The sequence below is a fragment of the Eucyclogobius newberryi genome, unplaced genomic scaffold (assembly GCF_026437365.1).
Source record: "Eucyclogobius newberryi isolate DKJ021-1_F unplaced genomic scaffold, fEucNew1.0.hap1 SCAF_20, whole genome shotgun sequence".
Taxonomy (NCBI): Eukaryota; Metazoa; Chordata; class Actinopteri; order Gobiiformes; family Gobiidae; genus Eucyclogobius; species Eucyclogobius newberryi.
Window position 1 is genome coordinate 10,968,291 of NW_027315835.1, and position 18,239 is coordinate 10,986,529.

An 18,239-nucleotide genomic window follows, 5' to 3' on the forward strand; every position below is an offset into this window, starting at 1 on the left:
AACCTTTAAGTTGGGATACAGCTGTGAGAACGTCATGATGTGTTGCGGGGGATTCACACACGAGCCGCTCCTCGTCGGTTATTGTGTTGACAGTGTTTACATGTTCAAAATAGAGCGCTCATAACAGTGTCTTGAGATGCTCCTCTTATTGTCAGTCACCTCCTCTCTCCTTTTCAGCTTTTTGAGTTGATAAATCTTCATCTAATTTTGTTTAAAGTTCAGTCGTCTTTCATTTACATCTATGTTTTATGGTGCCGTGTCAGATAAAGTAGTTATTTCTGAAATCACACTCTCTTCATACTTGTGTCTAGTTTTCGCTAGCTCACTACTGTATTTTCTTACATACCCATTTGAAATTTTAGGAGTTCCCCGTTTTTATCAAACAATTCCTCCTGTTGAGCCGTAGGACAGGTTTTTATGATCTAGTTTTGACTTTTGTTGGTGTATTCATATCTGTTGTGAATATAAATGATCGTTTTACAATAATCAAGAAGCTGTTTGTGGAGAAAAAAGTTGAAAAATCTGTAGAGAATAAAATCCATGTAAAGTTTATCCATAATTTACACAAAAGAATCAACTTTTTGAACCCTAAACAATGATTCAACAAAATAAAGGTGCTCTCATATATTTTCATTCATCAATTGAAAAAATAAATAAAAAATTCCTAGTGTGATGTCATCAATTACTAACAGGACGTGCAATCCCGTGCTCTCCCCAGTTTGTGAGAGCACAGAACTGTGTGTCTGACACTCGGACCTGCAGTGTGGGGGCGCCCCAGGGCACGGTCCTCGCGCCCATTCTCTTCACCCTCTACACTGCAGACTTCAGACATGACACGGACAGCTGTGTCCTGCAGAAGTTCTCTGATGACTCTGCCATCGTCGGACTCATCACGGACGACGATGATGCGGAGTACAGAGGACTGGAGCAGGACTTTGTGGACTGGTGTCAGCGGAACCACCTCCTCATCAACGCGGGGAAGACCAAGGAGATGGTGGTGGAGTACCTGGGTGTTCATCTGAACTACAACCTGGACTGGACACAGACGCACTGTACAGGAAGAGCCAGAGTGGGCTCTACCTCCTGAGGAGACTCAGGTCTTTTGGAGTGACAGGGCCACTCCTGAAGACCTTCTACGTCTCTGTGGTGGCATCAGCCCTCCTGTACGGTGTGGCCTGCTGGAGCAGCAGCATCACAGAGAGGAAGAGGAAGAGGCTGGACAGAGTCATCAAGAAGTCCAGCTCCGTCCTGGGCTGTGCTCTGGACTCGGTGCAGGAGGTGGGGGACAGGAGGGTCCTGGCTAGATTCACATCTATGCTGGACCATGAGTGTCGCCCCCTGCAGGACACTCTGTCCTCTCTGGAGAGCAGCTTCAGTGAGAGACTGGTCCACCCTCGCAGTGGGAGGGAGAGGATTCGCAGGTCTTTCCTTCCTGCTGCTGTCAGACTTCATAACAAACACTGTTAGTCCTGAACACTCGCAATACTGACCTAACCTAATACTGATGTGCAATTCCGTCATATGTGCAATTACTGTTGTGATTCATGTGCAATTACTGTGAAATTCATCTGCAATCTATGTGCTGTCGTGAAACATATTCATGTGCAATTACTGTCGTGATCACATGCAATGTTATTTATGTATTTATTTATTTTTATCTTCATTATTTTTTCCCCTCCATCCCTTGTTGGGTTTTGTCTATGGGGGTTTTTGTTTATAGGAGATCTTCTACTGAAGGTGTTTTTTCAAACTTCCTATAAGTGATCTGTTCTTTTCTTCTGTATCTACCTCTGTATCTACCTGCGTTGCACCAATGAAATTTCCCCATGTGGGACAATAAAGGAATATCTTATCTTATCTTAATTAGAAACCTAAATAAAGAGCTATTCTGGCATTAAAATATTATATTTTTTTGGCAAAATTTTAAATATATTTATCTTCAATCCATTTTAGTTCAATGAGAAATCAAACCTGATCTGGACAATTCTAACAATACTTTACAATACTGTATTTTAAAAGGGTTCATTTTTCTGGAAGAGCGTCTCACGTCACCAAAGCCTGAGGAGAAGTTAGTACAGCTTTATGGTCAGTTAACAGGGTTGGCAAAATATCAACTGTAATACTGTCAGTACACAATCTTTTAGAGACGAGCCCGTAATCTAGACCTGCCTGTCTTGACCCATCATTCTTGCAGAGAGTTTGCTTGTGAAGGTTTCCTGGCTGAGCGTCTATCTTTTACTTTATCCTGCACAACATTATAGTCTCCATCGATTACAACAGAACCGTTTGGATGCATTTGATTTGGCCTTGTCATTTTTATAGTTATAACCATAGATATTAACCATAATAATAATTTGGCAGTTGAAGTTTATGACCATACAAATTAAATTGACCACTGTTGCAATAAGAATATAAGATTTGCCCATAATTTTTTTATTTTAAAGCAAGCATCTCCAGCAGTGTTTTGTTGCATGAGAGATTTACTTTAAACTAAAAATATATTGATAATGAAAAAAACAAACAAGAGGTCACTGGACATTGCGAAACCTTAAAAAATATCACAACTTTGTCAGAGAGAAAAATTAAATTTCATTGAGATATATTTTTTATAATGCATGAGAAAATGAGAAAAAAACTAAGCTATTTAACCAAACTTTTCATTTACCAAGGGCTTGGTGCAGCCCATCATACAGATATACATAAACACATTTATTTATATATTACATATATACATATTCTGAGAAAAAAATATAAATGCATTACATTTATATTATAAATATACATAAAAAGGATTGTGAACAAGCAAAAAACGTGCGCCGCCCGGGAATCGAACCCGGGTCGCAAGAATGGGAATCTTGCATGATACCACTACACCAGCGGCGCCGCCTTGTAAGTATTGAGTGTAAAAAATTTTTTCTTCTATTAACCCCAGAAAGGAGTTCCTGATATGTTCATATTAATAGATCATTTGACATCTTAGACTCGTTATTTCTGCAGAATTCATATTATCATCTCTTAACAGACGAAAGACACTCGATTTTAAATAATTTTCAAAAGAAGGATGTTGATGCTCTTATGCTGAAAAAGTTGTATTTACTTCCGGGAATTACTTCTGCCGCCGTTAGCATGCGAAGCTAACACTATGGAGCAAATATTTAACACATGTTTACAGACTATTTGAAACTAGTCTAATCAATCTGACACTTGATCTTCGGGTATGGTCCTTTTAAACTACACATACTTAATAACTACTTAATGTTAGCTGCATAGAAATAGTTTTTTGCGCTTGCTACTGTTCTTTTTTAAAAACTACATTCATTGCTATCAATATAAGCTAACGTATGGAAATAAAAGTTATAATATGATGATGGGTGCATAGTCCAACTGTTGGTTAATGCTGCATGCTCGGTGTGATTTACATGTAAATTTCCACTCTTGTCACTCTGGGTAGTGCACAGTTTGCTACTTTGCTGTCGTGTTAGCCCAGTTTAGACAGAATCTAATGTGATTTGTCGTCCTTCCAGAAGCTCTTCAGAAATGACGGACAGAGGCGGTGGTGTGCAGTGGGTCGAGACCGCAGAGGTTGTTATAATTCAGGAGTGCATTCCTTCTGATGCAAATAATACTACTGGCACTGTCACCTCAGGTATAGTTTATATTTCAATCATTTGTTTATTTACTTTTGATATAAATCCAGACTGTGTGTCGTATATTTACCTTCCAATATTTACTTTGTCTATGTAGTGATACCTATTTTGGAGCCGGATGGAGCACCTATCCAGAAGCTCTTGGATACAGTGGTTCCAGGAGAGAGCGCTGGCTTTTGTAAGTCTGAATTCAGCATCTAAATCGGAATTTAAGACGGTAAATATGTTACCGGTTGAACTACGTGTACAACAACTAAAATTAGATCTTTTTCACAACATTCTTAATGGTAACGCTCCAAATGATATATCAAATAATATTCACTGTACACGTAGCCAGCATAACATCAATACACGTTCCAGCACATCATCGCTTCAGATTCCACATGTAAAATCGTTTGGCAAATCCACTTTTTTATACACTGGAATAAAAGCCTGGAATCAATTACCTAGTCATCTACAGAATGCTCAAAATAAGTGTCATTTTAAATCTCTAGTTTTTATTTGAATGTCTAAATAGCCAGGAATCAAACTTGTATGTATTTTATTAACATGTTTTACATTTCCTTTTTACTTTATTATACAAGGACCACAATGGAAATAAGTGCGTGCGCTTTTTTTGTGTTATCCTGGCTTTTTAAATTGTATTTACATGTGATTATATATATATATGTTTACAACCATTTGTTTATGTTATGTTTATGTATTACATGCTCATGCACTTTATGGCAAATAAATCAACTCAAAAAATCTATATAGAAAGGGAGATGTAGGCAACCTTTATTTATTTGATCCGTCTTCCTTTCTTTTAGGTTGCGAAGAGTGTCTGTCTCTTTTCCAAGACCAAAATGACCCCAATAACATCAATGGGCCGTCCTTCATACTGGACTTTCCAACAGCCGTGGATGTGCCGCAGCGAGCTCTTCTCAGTCTACCTTTCGGGCTCATGATTGGCAGGTCCAGTATTCCTTACGCCGGCGTGGGTGTGATCAACCACGGCCCAACTCTGTCTCCTGGAATGCACTTCGGCCCATATGAGGGAGAGGTGGTCTCAAAGGAAGATTCACTGTCTAGTCACTACTCATGGGAGGTAGGATCACAGTTTAGTCTGTTGGGTCTAACGAGTGAAGAGGTCAGTTGTAGGGCAAATATGTCAAAAAGTATTATTTTTTTGTTACCGTTAGGGCTTCAGAAAGTATTGCAATTTGATCATAATCGCTATTTCAGTAGGTGCAATTATCACATTGTAAAAGCTGCAGTTACTTTGATACTAGAATGTCCTCTGCAAAGAACAACATTTGATATATTTCGATACAAACAACAGACGGAATGTCTTTGTTAAGAAAAATACCTGTAGTTTAGAGCAGGGGTCCCCAACCACCGGACCGCGGGACATCTGCTACTGCTAGTATTAAAATGTGCTTTATTTTTGTTTTATAGTCTAATGCTTTCTCCCTGTGTTTTACTATGATCATGTAGAGCCATGTAAACGTCAAGTATCAGTAATAAGACAATTACTTCATATTTAAGATAAGATAAGATAAGATAATCCTTTATTGTCCCACATGGGGAAATTTCATTGGTGCAACGCAGGTAGATCCAGAGGTAGATACAGACGAACAGATCACTTATAGGAAGTCTGAAAAACACTTTCAGTAGAAGATCTCCTATAAATAAATAAAAACTCCCATAGACAAATAAATAAATAAATACCATTGTTTGTGATCCCGACAGTAATTGCACATGAATATGTGTCACGACAGCACATAGATTGCACATGAATTTTACAGTAATTGCACATACGACAGAATTGCACATCAGTATTAGGTTAGGTCAGTATTGCGACGGGATAACGTGACGATCTCCGGGTAAGACGACTGTTCTCCGCAGTTTCATGAGTTCCTCCTTTGTGGATTTAGAAGGTTTTATTACTGGCCCTGCCCCCTTCAGTCGTTCCCTGGGAAACTTCTGATTGTCCCGGTCCAAGAAAAAAGTTTGGAGCTGGTTTAGAGTACAAACATTTTTCATAGTTTCAGTCTTTTGACTCGTCTCTCAAATGCTGATGCTCCTGGAGTTGTGTACAATAAGTTAAATCCTAGTTTGTTCAGCCCTAGTTACCATCTTTTACAGATATTATCAAGTGTATTTGTTATTAAGGACAGATGGAATAATATTTTGGTTATATTTTGTGAAAACATGTTTATACAAATTGTAAAATTCTACCAATTTATTTTTAAATGACACTCTCTTTTTTTTTTTAAATATAAAACTAAATTATTAAAATGTCAAAATACTGACCTAATTTGCAGATACACAAAGGAGAAGTGGGATACGAGTACATAGATGGCGCCAAAGACACTCTTGCCAACTGGATGAGGTTTGCTGACATTGAAGTTGTCATTGTCATTTTAGTGAACACTTTTCGAATTAAGAGCATGTGATATCTTTTCTTTCATAGATATGTGAACAGTGCGCGTAACAAAGAAGAGGCTAATTTGATCGCGGTACAGTACAAAGGCAGCATCCTGTTTCACTGTGGTGGTACAGTCCACGCCGGAGATGAACTGTTGGTGTGGCCCAGCAGCCAGATGCTCAACAACTTCAGTGAAGCTTGGACCCTTTTCTGGTGTTCTCGTTTGAATTCAAGAGGTAATATGTTCAATTTGTTTGTGTAGAAATGGTGTTTTCAACAGTATGTGTCATAGTATAATTGTTTTGTTTTAATCTGTTCCCTTTTTGTCTTTGTGTGCGTAATTTTTTTTTTAAAGCCAACACAACCGCATCCACCCAGATCTTCCTGTGCCCTCACTGCGACTTATCCTTCACTACAGAGACTTACCTGCACCGACATATTGAGAAGTCCCATTCAGGCCCCAGTGTTGAGATCATTGAACTCCCCTCCCCCAGTGGAGATGAGGAACAGTCCGCCCGAGAACTCCAAGACGAGGCTTCTCAAGACCCCAAAACTTGCCCCGATTGCGGCAAAAACTTCAAGCAAATTGCTCACCTGAAAAGACACAGGCTCCGTGTCCACGCTAATGAACGGCCCTTCTGTTGCACGCATTGTAAACGGACCTTTAGCCAGGCGTCTGGTTTAATCAGGCATCAGCTCATACATAAAAAGGCAGCTCTGTTGGCACAAAAAGAGCCGGGGTCAGACGAAAATCAAATCTATGGAATTACAATTACGGATGAAGCTAAAGAGTGGGTTGAAAACCAGAATTCTAATGAAATTGTGGAGTCCGCTGTGGCTGACGATTCAAATTCAACAGAGGAGCAACCCTCAGCCGAGCCCCAAGAACCTAAAAAGTGTCCAGAGTGCGATAAGATGTTCACTCTGGATTCGAATCTGAAAAAGCACGTAGCGCTCGTACACGCTAACATCCGCCCGTACGTCTGCTCGTTCTGTCAGAAGGGCTTCAGGCAGTACAGCGACCTGGCCCGGCACCTGAAAGCGCACAGAAGGCAAAAGCAAAGGCAAAAGGTGGACGAACCTGTCACTGAGGACGACTCGATCTTTTTGTTCAGCTGCCCGATATGCACGGTCACCGAATCCTCTGTCGACGAACTGAAAGAGCACATCAAAAACGAGCACCCGGATGTTGTGTTTGTGGACAGCCAAAACGACGAGCCCGCTGTTGGCGACGAGATAAAGGTCGACAGCCCCGCGCCGCAACAAGAAGTGTCCGATGTGGCTCCTCCCGTTTCGGCTTATCAAAGACCACAGCGGCTCGAAGCGAGGTCTAAAATCTCTGCTCTGACTAAGCTCATAGCTCCAAAACGCAGGAAAGCCCAAACGTTAACGCCCAAAACTGCACCCAGCGAAGAGCGATGTCCCGAACCGGAGACGGCGAGTGGCGACAATCTTGAAACGACCAAAAGCCCTGAACCGGAGACGGCGAGTGGCGACGACGGTCTTGAAACGACCAAAAGCCCTGAACCAGAGACAACGAGCGGCGACGACGGTCTTAAAACGACCAAAAGTCCCGAAACGGAGACGGCGAGCGGCGACGACGGTCTTAAAACAACCAAAAGCCCCGCACCAGAGACGCCAAATGGCAACAGTCTAAAAACGACCAAAAAGTTCAAATGGTACTGCTGTAATCGCTGCAAACGCACGTACCCCAATCCGAAACTGCTCAAAACTCACAAATGCCCTTCGAGGCAACTCAAGTGTCTTCAGTGTGGCGCGGTTTTTAGCAAATTGGGTTTCCTCAAAAGACACGAGCGGACGGCGCACGGCGACGACGGCAATTACAATCCCACGCCAACCTGCGATCGCTGCGGCAAAGTCTTTTCTTGCTCCTCCAAACTCAAACACCACCAGAAGAACAAAAACTGCGATAAATTTCTTTGCAAGTCCGAAGTTTTCCCTTGCCCTTTCTGTCAGTTTTCCTTTTCCATCAAAAACTACTTACTCAAGCACATAAGGAGGCACCATCCCGTCGACTATTTGTCCCACTGCGAGTCGGAGACGCTCGAGGACCTCGGCGTGGAGGAGGAAGCCAAGGAAAAACTCTTTAAATGCTCCTTTTGCGAAAAGACCTACGTGAACGCGCACTCATTCAAAAGCCACGGATGCCTTCAACAGACCAAAATCCTTTACCTGTGCCCGGAATGCGGCAAAGGCTTCAGTAACAAATACGGTCTGAAACAACATCAGCGTATTCACACCGGCGAAAAGCCCTTCAGCTGCCCGCATTGCCCCAAAAACTTCACGCACGTGGGGCAGCTCAACGTGCACCTCCGGACGCACACGGGCGAAAAGCCGTACCTCTGCACGCACTGCGGCGACAGCTTCCGGCAATCGGGCGACCTCAAGAGGCACGAGCGGAAGCACACGGGAGTCAGGCCCCACACGTGTGCCGAATGTGGCAAAGGTTTCAGCCGCCCGCAGAGTCTCAAAGCCCACCAGATGCTCCACCTGGGCCAGCGGATCTTCAAGTGTACGCAGTGCGGCAAGAGCTTCTCCAGGAACTACCACCTCCGGAGACATCACCAGAAGATGCACTCGTAGACGCGAGGGCGGCGGAGGACGATGAGGAAGCGTAAATGTCCCGGCTGTATTCACGTGTTTAAGCTCTGCAAAGCGTGTGTGGGGAAATGATGAAATGGTTGGCACGACGACGTATCAGCAGTGTGACGGAGTGTGATTCAAACTTTCTGATATCACTTGTGTAGAGAGAGCTGAACCCTCAAGGAATGGAATGAAATAATGTCACGCAAAAGGAGTTTCTAATGTGATTCCGTGTAAAGTTATTCATCGTTCTGACTGCTGGTACAATGCGTGGCCACTGCGTATTGAGAAAAGGTAAACATGTATTTGGACATATTTTGAAGTCTAAAATGTCAACTATCATGTCAGGGTTAACTGCATATGTCACTGGCTTTTACTGCATTGCACTACTCGCTCCCACAAGTTCCGTTTATTTTGGATAAATCCTTTTTGCTCAAGACGAGACAAGTTAAAACGTTTTTATTTTTGAATTCGTTTGCTCTCCTAAAGTGTCTGCACTGTAAAATGATTTATTTAATTTATTTAGTCTACTTGTATTCATAGATTTATATTGGACATTGTAGCTTCAAAAGCCATATTCTCAAAATGCATATTTCTCATCAGGGACGTAAAGCCTTAAAGTAGCACTTACAAACGTTCCAATCTTGTAATTAGCAAGGTTTGGGACAAACAAGCATTTGTTTATCTCATTCTATTTTTAGTTTTAACAAAAAAAAAAAACTGGTGAAATTATCATGATCAATTATCAATTTTCAGTTATCAAGTTGACTTAAAAGCTATTTTAAGTCTTTCCGGTAATTAAAAAGAAGCTAAAATGATAACTTGCCCTATTCATTTTTCAGATTTATATGTTACAAATATGTGACATTTTGGCATTTTTTTACACTCAAAACGTCCTAATTAAAGTAAATGCAGACCTGTTTTTTTTTTTTTCACTTTCATTGCCTTGCTTTAATACTGCCTCTCTTTGTTTTTAATGGCAAAAAGTGTCAAAATATTGTATCATAGAAATGTTTAAGATGTCTATTTTGGAAACTCCAAATGTAATTTTCAAAATAAAAGCGAGACATCTTGAATTTTCACTGACCATTTATTCCACAAAACATACAATGCAAAGCAGGTACACTGTACAAGCCTTAATATCATGAAAATACCCATAACCATGCCTATTAATTAATTTAATGTATTAATCATTTCTGCATTTGTCCGGATCTACTTTTTTTTACACGACATATTATAACATCGCCTATTGAACATCGCTCAGTGTCAGCCCCAACTTGACTGTTATATAAATATGAAGTAAAATTAAAATATATCAGTCTTCACCTGAATTATACAAACATACCGGTAACGACATGAGATACAAGTTACACTCGGTTTTCGTTTTCAAACTGTGCGTAATTCGAGCGGGCAGCGATAAACCCGGCAGTGTCTCCGTGTGCTGCACAGAGGTGGTGGGTGTGGTGCAGCCGCTGGTTTTTCACATACAAGCTTTTTCAAAAAACCGTAATACATTTCTGCTGGCATCGGTCCAGTACTTCACATCAGTAGTCCTAACTAAGATTACAAAGTCTTTTGACAACATCCACTTTTAAGGGGAAAACGAGTCGTGTGGCACAGCAGTTGAGGAGGCTTGTTTTTGTGGTCCGGGGTAATAAAAAGCGATGGGGTTAGAATGTAAAAAGTAGTTCCGAGTGAAAAAAGAAAACGTCACAAAACACACTTCTGTAAGGTAGGCAGCAGGTGGTTCTTAGGGTTACGTAAGTGACTAGGCCCCTACAAAGGATGAGTTACTCTTTGTACAATATCAAAGACGTTTTCCGTTCGGTCTCCGGTCCGTGTATCGAGTCCTTTTTAGTGCAAATCCCTCCGATACTTCATCCCGCGTCACGTACTTCATGCGTTCGCACTTCCGGGAACTTGTGCAGCGGCAACCGAGTCTGCCATTTTGAAAGGGGCACAACCGCGCGTCTACTACATACGAAATCCAGGAAATATGATGCCCAAATGCCCAAAACCTGCTTAATCTGTCAGGACATTGCTCTGTTGACTGACCAAGGAATGATAGCTCTGTCGTGTGCCTTAGTTTGCCGTTCTCGTCTAAAGAATCAAAGTATTCGTAGCTCATTATGCCGTAGAAAAGGATGCAGTCGTGTTGGTTTTTACATATTGCGTGGCCCTTTTAAAATGGCCGCTATGGGGAAGTCACGGCTGTATGACGTCGCCGCGAACGCATGTATACTTCTTCACGCGTCACGTATACTCCCGATACTTCATCCCCGCGTCACGTATACTCCCGATACTTCATCCCCGCGTCACATATACTCCAATATACTCCGATACTTCACGTATACTCCGACGACACCTCCACGTCATCCCTTTATATCGTGTTAAAATGTCACATACGCGTTTGAAAATGTGTACAAAAACAAGCTGATTGTAAAAGTCACACGTCACGAAACAAAATCGAAATCACGAAACGAGGGCGGAAATAAAACTCATGGGAAACTTTTTATTTGTCTTTTTCTTTTTGGCAATTGGAAAGCAACAGCTGGGTATTGTGGAAATGAATACTTTTAAGTGTGACAGTGGTAAGTGTGAGTGAGTGGGCGGGGTTACGAAGGCGGGGGGGGGGGCACGAAACCTGCTTCTCTGCCCCCCGAAAACGAAGGTGATCGGTAAATACCCTGCGGCTCGTCGAAAGCACAATAACACGGTCCTATAACACGGTCCTCTTCTTTGTTCTGGGTGTGATGGAGTAACGCTTTTGCTAGGAACATGACAGAAATGAAAGGCTTTTATAAGGGTTCGGATTTCAGCTCCTCCACTTGGCACTCCAGGTCCGCCACCTGAAAGGGAACGAGTACAACAGTTACTACAGTATAAGTTACAGTACTAGTCACAGCACTCACACGGTTGATGTTCTGTAAGTGAGATGGTAAAAGACAGGTAAGTCAGTCAGTAAGTTGTTTAATCAGTTAATGGTGTTTTAGTCCAGGGGTTTCTAAACGTTTGAGATCGGGACCTCCAAAATAACCATGCATCCGACTCGGGACCCCCACTGTGGATTAAAATGGTGCTGGTATTTCATTTTAAACTGATAAACAGGTGTTAAATCAGGTTTAATATTGTTTGTATGAGTAGTTTAGTGTGTGTGATTGGGACTAATCTAAAACTAAATCTAAAATATTCTGTAGCAATATTTTTTTTAAAGTTTACCGTATTTTCCGGACTATAAATCGCACCTTTTTTCATAGTTTTGGCCGGGGTGCGACTTATACTTATATTTATACTTATATACTTATACTCAACTTATATGTGCTATTATTTGTTATTTTCACAACTGCATTTCATACTCCAGTGCGACTTATATATGTTTTTCTTCTCTATTGAGCATTTTTTGGCTGGTGCGACTTATAGTCTGGAAAATACGGTAAATACAGTGTCAGAATGTGTAAATTATAATATGAAATCAACTGTCAACAACTGTCTTAATCGAACAAAATTTATATCAGTCGACTAATTATCTTATTTAAATTATAAGGATTCAAATGAGAAAACAACTGAAAATCTATAAAGACATTGAGTGAGTCGTGAGTTTAAACATATAAATGCACCGCTTTCTCGAACGTTTCTGTATAAAAATGTATTTTTCCATGAACTCTTGTGGAAATGTAGTCTCAGAATCCACTGTATTCTCATCTAGTTTCCCAAAAATAGTACTTCAAAGAAAAGGCTAAACTTAAACCATAAATATTGATTGTACTATCACAGTACTGCTTTAGTATTTCACACAAACACAAGTAGTAAACAGATTCACATTTATACATCACATTTAAATATTTGACTAAACACCCGGGTGTCATTGGTGATTGGAGTTTTTGTTTTAAGTTATTTAAATGATTCATACAAAGAAGCGCAGTGATACCCGTCATATACATGCGTTCGCGGTGACTTCCCCACGAACGCCATTTTAAAAGGGGCACGCGATACATAAAAACCAACACGACTGCATCCTTTTCTACGGCATAACGAGCTACGAATACTTTGATTCTTTAGACGACAACGGCAAACTAAGGCACACGACAAAGCCATCATTCCTTGGTCAGTCAACAGAGCAATGTCCTAACAGATTAAGCAGGTTTTTGGCATCATATTTCCTGTATTTCGTATGTAGTAGACGTGCTGTTGTGCCCCTTTCAAAATGGCGGACTCGGTTGCCGCTGCACAAGCTCCCAAATGTGCGAACGCGTGTATTGCATCTCGTTCACCTGTTCTTGGAGTTGCCCGGATTCCTCCTGCAGCTGAGTCGCTTCAGCCCCGTCTTGTGCACAGCGCTGCGTCTCCCTCTTTAGATATTCGATCTCCCTGCAGCGCACACGCATCAAACGGTTAAACGACATCTTTATCTTTCACACAAAACGCCGCCGGGATCGTCTTACTTCTGCTGGTACTCCTTGATGAGGCGCTTGGCTTTGCTGTACTTGCGCTCCAGGGCCTGGTACTGGGCCTGCGTCTCCTTCAGGTGCTCGTCGACGGCCTGGCACAGACTCTGCGCCTCCATCCAGTATCCCTCCAGCTTCTCCATGCGCTCCTTGTTCTCCTGGAGGGTCTGCTCCAGCTGGGCCTTGTCCATGCGCCAGCGCTGCTTCTCCTGGTCGGCGTGGTGGAGCTGTAACGCGGGTTTAAAAGAAAAGAAACATCAATAACACGTGAATAAACACAAATGTAAGCGTGACTATAAAAGGAGAGGCTGTTATTGAGCAAAAATTACATCTCAATATTTGTTTATGCTGGACAATCCATCAGAACTGAGCTAAAATGTAGAAATATCCCATTAATTTCGAGTCGTTTATGCCCTATTAATTGCTAAAAAAGTGTGGTTTACAAAGCAGAGTTACATAAATGTGTTCTGACTTTATAAGGTGCAATATGTTGTTAATCTGTGTGTGTTATTGTTGATTAAAAACAGAAAATTGCACTTATTGGCCTGGAATTACATCCTGTCAGCCCGAGTTCCAAAGGGCGTGATTGACACGTGGATTAACCAATCGGAGAAACGCACGGTCCGTTCATGTCTAAACGAACGGACACGAGGAAAGTAGTCCAGCAAGTGAAGCACAAAACTCTATAAATCTGAGGTAAATTAAGTTGTATATTTAGTTCTGAATGTTATGAGAATATTTGAGAGGAAACGTCTTCTGCTTTTGAGAGACGCGTGCTACAAATGAGCGTCCCAAGTTAAGAGAGCGTGTTTGACCCTTTTATGGTCCAGTTCCAGACTCTTCTGCAGTTGAACAGAACGTATAAAGGACTGTCGGATCAGGCAAGCTACCCACCACCACGACATGTCCCACTTTTACCACAATTTGAGATGGTCTCCTTAGAAGTATCCCACAAATGTGAAAGGACTACCGTATTTTCCACACTATAAGGCGCACTTGAAAGCCTTTAATTTTCTCAAAAAACAACAATGTGCCTTAATAATCCAGTGTGCTTTAAATATGGATTAATTCTGGTTGTGCTTAATGACCTCGAAGGGATTTTGTGTGGTACATGTTTTGTTTCGCTTAATGCGCCTTATAGTGCGGAAAATACGGTACTAACTAACACACAAAAGTTCAATTACAATGCAAACTTGTTATTATTATTTAAAATAGAGTGTTTATTTTACCATTATTATTAGTATTATCTTGTCTTACGCTAGCTGTTTTGTATTTTTATTCTATTTTTATCTTTATCTATTTTTCCCCTCCATTCCTTATTAGGAAATGAGTTTTGTCTATAGGAGTTTTTGTTTATAAGAGTTTTGTTTATAAGAGTTCTTCTATTGAGAGTATTTTTCAAACTTCCTACAAGTTATCTGTCCTTTTCCTCTGTATCTACCTGTGTTGCAACAATGAAATTTCCCCATGTGTGGACAATAAAGGAATATCTTATCTTATTATTATTTTTGTCATTTTATCACCGACAACGACGTTAATATCACATTATTGCATATTGAAAATAATGAATAATTCCACGTTTTAAGATATGCCTGGCACATTTAGATCCAGAAATACAGCAAGTATGATAAGTATTTTGACGTAGCTTTACTCATTTCATCTTTGCGGTGGCCTTTTATTGAGGCCTTGACAAAAACACAATCACAGCATCATCTCACCTTCCTCTTGAGCTGCTGGATCTCGGCCTGAGTCACCGCATGTTTGATGTGCAGCTGAGAAAACGACACAAAGTTAATTTAACGTTCTTTTTAAACTCCTCCGTGTAATTACAGAAGACTGTGACGTTCATCTGTGCTCACCTCTTTGTACTTATGGGCCAGTTTCTCCGGGTCCGTCTCCAGGGGGGACATGTCCTCGTTTTCGGCTAAGTCAAACACCTCGATGGCGCTGGGATAGGACAGGCTTCCCTCTTCGTCGTCCTCCTCCTCCTCATCGGTGCCGTATTCTCCGCCCTGAAGGTCAGAGGTCACGATAAGGTCAGTCAAAAATGTTTAGGAATGTGTAATTTGATAGTAAAGAGAGTAAAAAAAGAGTAAATCACATTAATTTATTGTTTTGTGGATTGAATTGTGTTGTCATGACTAGTAATGAGCACTAGATGGCGCAAAATATCTACCATAGCATTCATATAGCCAGTGATTTCATGGATAAGCTTGTAATAACTAAAGTATAAAGAAGAATATTACTGTTTCTCATGAATTAAATGATTATTTTAAATGTATTATGTCAATTATAAGTGATGTGTTTCTACAAGATCAAATATATGTCCTTTATTCAAGCTTGTGTTTGTGTAAATTAATGGCGTGAAGTTGTAAAAAAAAAGCTTTGGGTTTAATATTCGGAATCAAAATACCAAATTGCAACGGAAAAGGAAATAGAATATAATAGTTAAAGTAGGGTGTGTTTTAAAGTCGGCCAGACTTCAAATACTCCACATACTTAGATGTTTTTAATAGACTCTCTTGGCAGAAACTCTCAATTTTCAGATAAGAAGACTTCAGATGAACGGCCTGATGAAACGGATGCTAATGTGTGGCCGGGGAAAATGAAGGAAACAGAATCACAATTGTAGAAACAATCACAAAAGAAAAAACAAAATTATCTCAAAAAGGTAAAACGTATTCATAAAACAAGCTATTTATCATGTATCTGAACGTATTGTAAATGATTTTAAAAGGTTTTTGGAAGATATTCAGTTTAGAATGAGCAGTAAACTATAAAAAAAAAGAGGTTAATTTCCAAGTGGCTCAAGTTGTCGCACAGTCGCCCTGTGACCAGAGGGTTTGTGGTTTTAAATATAGAGCATTCATTGTGTCTTTAGGCAAGTAATGAATTATTGTTAACAATTGATTTATAAAGTAAATGTGAATACTACAGTAAATTAAGCTACATATTGCGGGAAATTAAGGTCATACATTGTGTTAAATGTCTTTAATCTATTAATTAGTCAGTTATTATTCATTAAGTGTTAACCGCCAACTTGATACAAACAGTTGCTTAATTATTTTAATGTTTTTACACCAAACCCATCATTTGCTTGGCTCTCAAATGACCCTGTACCTTGTTTCTGCTATTCATGATGATGTGGTTGCGTCTTTTTTAACGAAAAGTTCACTATTGAAAATCAAAACCATTTTATTTGTCTTAGAATAAACAAAATAAAATTGCATAAAATAACCATTACCATTTTGTCGCATCGCCCAGCCCCACAGCAGCAACTTACTATTTTGCATCATTAATTTTTACACATATTAAGCCTTTATGACCATTATGAACACCCCAAAAATGAAACATAAATAAGTCAGATCACACTGTATTTCTCGCGTGTATCTGTACTAATACTTCGGGCGCAGCTGAAAGTACACAGCAGTAGTACAGACCTCCTGCTCGTCCATGTACTGGTTGTAGCGCTGCTCCATCATCTCCCGCTGCCAGCGCTCCTGCTCCAGAGTCTGCTGGATGAGCTGGGCCACTTCGCTCTGCTCGCCCGGCTTCTCCCGCCCGATAACGAACCTGCAAACGGAACCGTCAGCCATTTCCCAGGTTTTCGCAGCCCCAGATGCCAGTAAAAACGGGATCGTGTCGTTAGTTTTACGCGCAGTTATCCTCGAGCTCTTAAAAGTGTGTAATTAGGCCGATGTGGACCGCGCCGGATGATGGAGAAAATGACGATAAAGCAAATATTACACATCATGAAATATTTGAATGGTTAGAATCTGTTTTTTTATTATTTTCTTACTCAATAATTAACACTTAATTAAACTTGCTGTGCAGAGTAGCGAGTGTTACTACTGCTTCACAAAATGTTTTAATTAAATTCAATATTAAGAATTGGTGCAGTCACGTTTGTACGTTCACCACGTCCAAACTGGGACAAAAAAGGACGAAATATTTAATTAAACGTGGACAATATCTGGACAAACATGGGCTTATTTTAGGACCAAATAATGAACGTACCCAATGATGATTAAAAACACTCCTTTTTATACAATAGAATGTGATTTCTGAACTCAATTTGGAAAATGGACAAATGTGGCCGACTCTGGACCAAATGGGACTTATTTTAATTCAGTTGTGCCATGATTGTCTTTCTTTTGTTGTTTGGTTGATGTCTATTGGTATTTTTATTTTAAAATCCACTCTCTGGTCATGTTCTGTTCTGTTTGTGTTTTATGTAAAAGTAAAAAGAGTCATTTTTTACTCAATATCATCATGTATCTTACTAATTCTAAAACTGTTCAGGAAAGGTGCAACTTTTGTCAGTTTTATTATTTAGATATTTTTGTTTAGTTTTATTAAGTATCTATTTCCAATGCTAGTTTCAGTATTGATTATTATCTGTTGATTGATTCTTTTGAAAAGCTTATGTACAGTAAAATTCCTGCATTTATACAACAATCAGGCAATTGGCTTTAATAATTTTTTCAATTATGATTATTACATTTTTTGGGATCTTTTATAGATTTTGTTTGTTGTTTATAGCAACTATTTATTATTTTAGATTATTTATTAAATGTTTAGGGTTTTTATTATTTTACTATTTTCTTGTATTGTATTTATTGTTATTTTATTATTATTTTTATGGCGCACTGGTAAAAACTGGTATAAATTGTGCTATATAAATAAAGTTGATTGGATTATGACAGTTTAAATATTGCTTTTCATAGGTGCAAATCTGGAAAACCACCAAAATAAAATGGCATCGTTTGCATAATATGATGTAAAATGTGAATTCTTCCGCCCGTGTATTAATGAAGTAAGGAATATGCCGTGTGTCTGATGACGGACACAAAATGGCTTCCTGTTTAGAGCCGAACAAAGCCAGTCTCTACGAGCCTTTCCCCTTCAAAAGATTAAAAAGCACTTTCAGCTCATTGTGCCAACTTCATTCAACATCTTTAGCTCTTTTACATCGCGGTGCGGTCTAATTACTGGCAAGACATAAACAGTAAAATGGGGAGATACTTCTGCGACTCAGGCTTTAGCCATAGACTGTCATTACGCCAACCGCTGCAACCTTTCAATCCCTCCAGCAGCTCCGCCGGGTAATTAAACGCTCGCTGACGGACTTCC

General features: G+C 40.1%; 2 protein-coding genes and 1 non-coding gene across 3 annotated transcripts in view; 1 reads left to right on the forward strand and 2 right to left on the reverse strand.

Annotated features, from left to right (window-relative positions):
* Positions 1-2,812: 2,812 nt before the first annotated feature.
* trnag-ccc (transfer RNA glycine (anticodon CCC)) lies at positions 2,813-2,883 on the reverse strand. The gene has a single exon. It is a non-coding gene; the product is annotated as a tRNA-Gly (tRNA).
* Positions 2,884-3,076: 193 nt separating this feature from the next.
* Positions 3,077-9,334, forward strand: prdm9 (PR domain containing 9). The gene is made up of 7 exons (XM_072456277.1): positions 3,077-3,215; positions 3,536-3,646; positions 3,745-3,825; positions 4,457-4,734; positions 5,954-6,021; positions 6,103-6,293; positions 6,413-9,334. The coding sequence occupies exons 2-7, from the start codon at positions 3,538-3,540 to the stop codon at positions 8,659-8,661; spliced, it is 2,976 nt and encodes a 991-aa protein (XP_072312378.1). The 5' UTR covers positions 3,077-3,215; positions 3,536-3,537; the 3' UTR covers positions 8,662-9,334.
* A 2,060-nt stretch (positions 9,335-11,394) lies between these two features.
* The window catches only part of ppp1r9bb (protein phosphatase 1, regulatory subunit 9Bb), a 35,750-nt gene continuing 28,905 nt past the window's right edge, over positions 11,395-18,239 (reverse strand). The window contains exons 5-10 of the mRNA XM_072455705.1: positions 16,547-16,679; positions 14,966-15,118; positions 14,825-14,878; positions 13,104-13,333; positions 12,933-13,029; positions 11,395-11,510 (exon numbers count right to left, since the gene is read on the reverse strand). Of these exons, the coding sequence (XP_072311806.1) occupies positions 11,460-11,510; positions 12,933-13,029; positions 13,104-13,333; positions 14,825-14,878; positions 14,966-15,118; positions 16,547-16,679 (718 nt within the window). The 3' untranslated portion in view covers positions 11,395-11,459. The remainder of the gene's footprint in view (positions 11,511-12,932; positions 13,030-13,103; positions 13,334-14,824; positions 14,879-14,965; positions 15,119-16,546; positions 16,680-18,239) is intronic.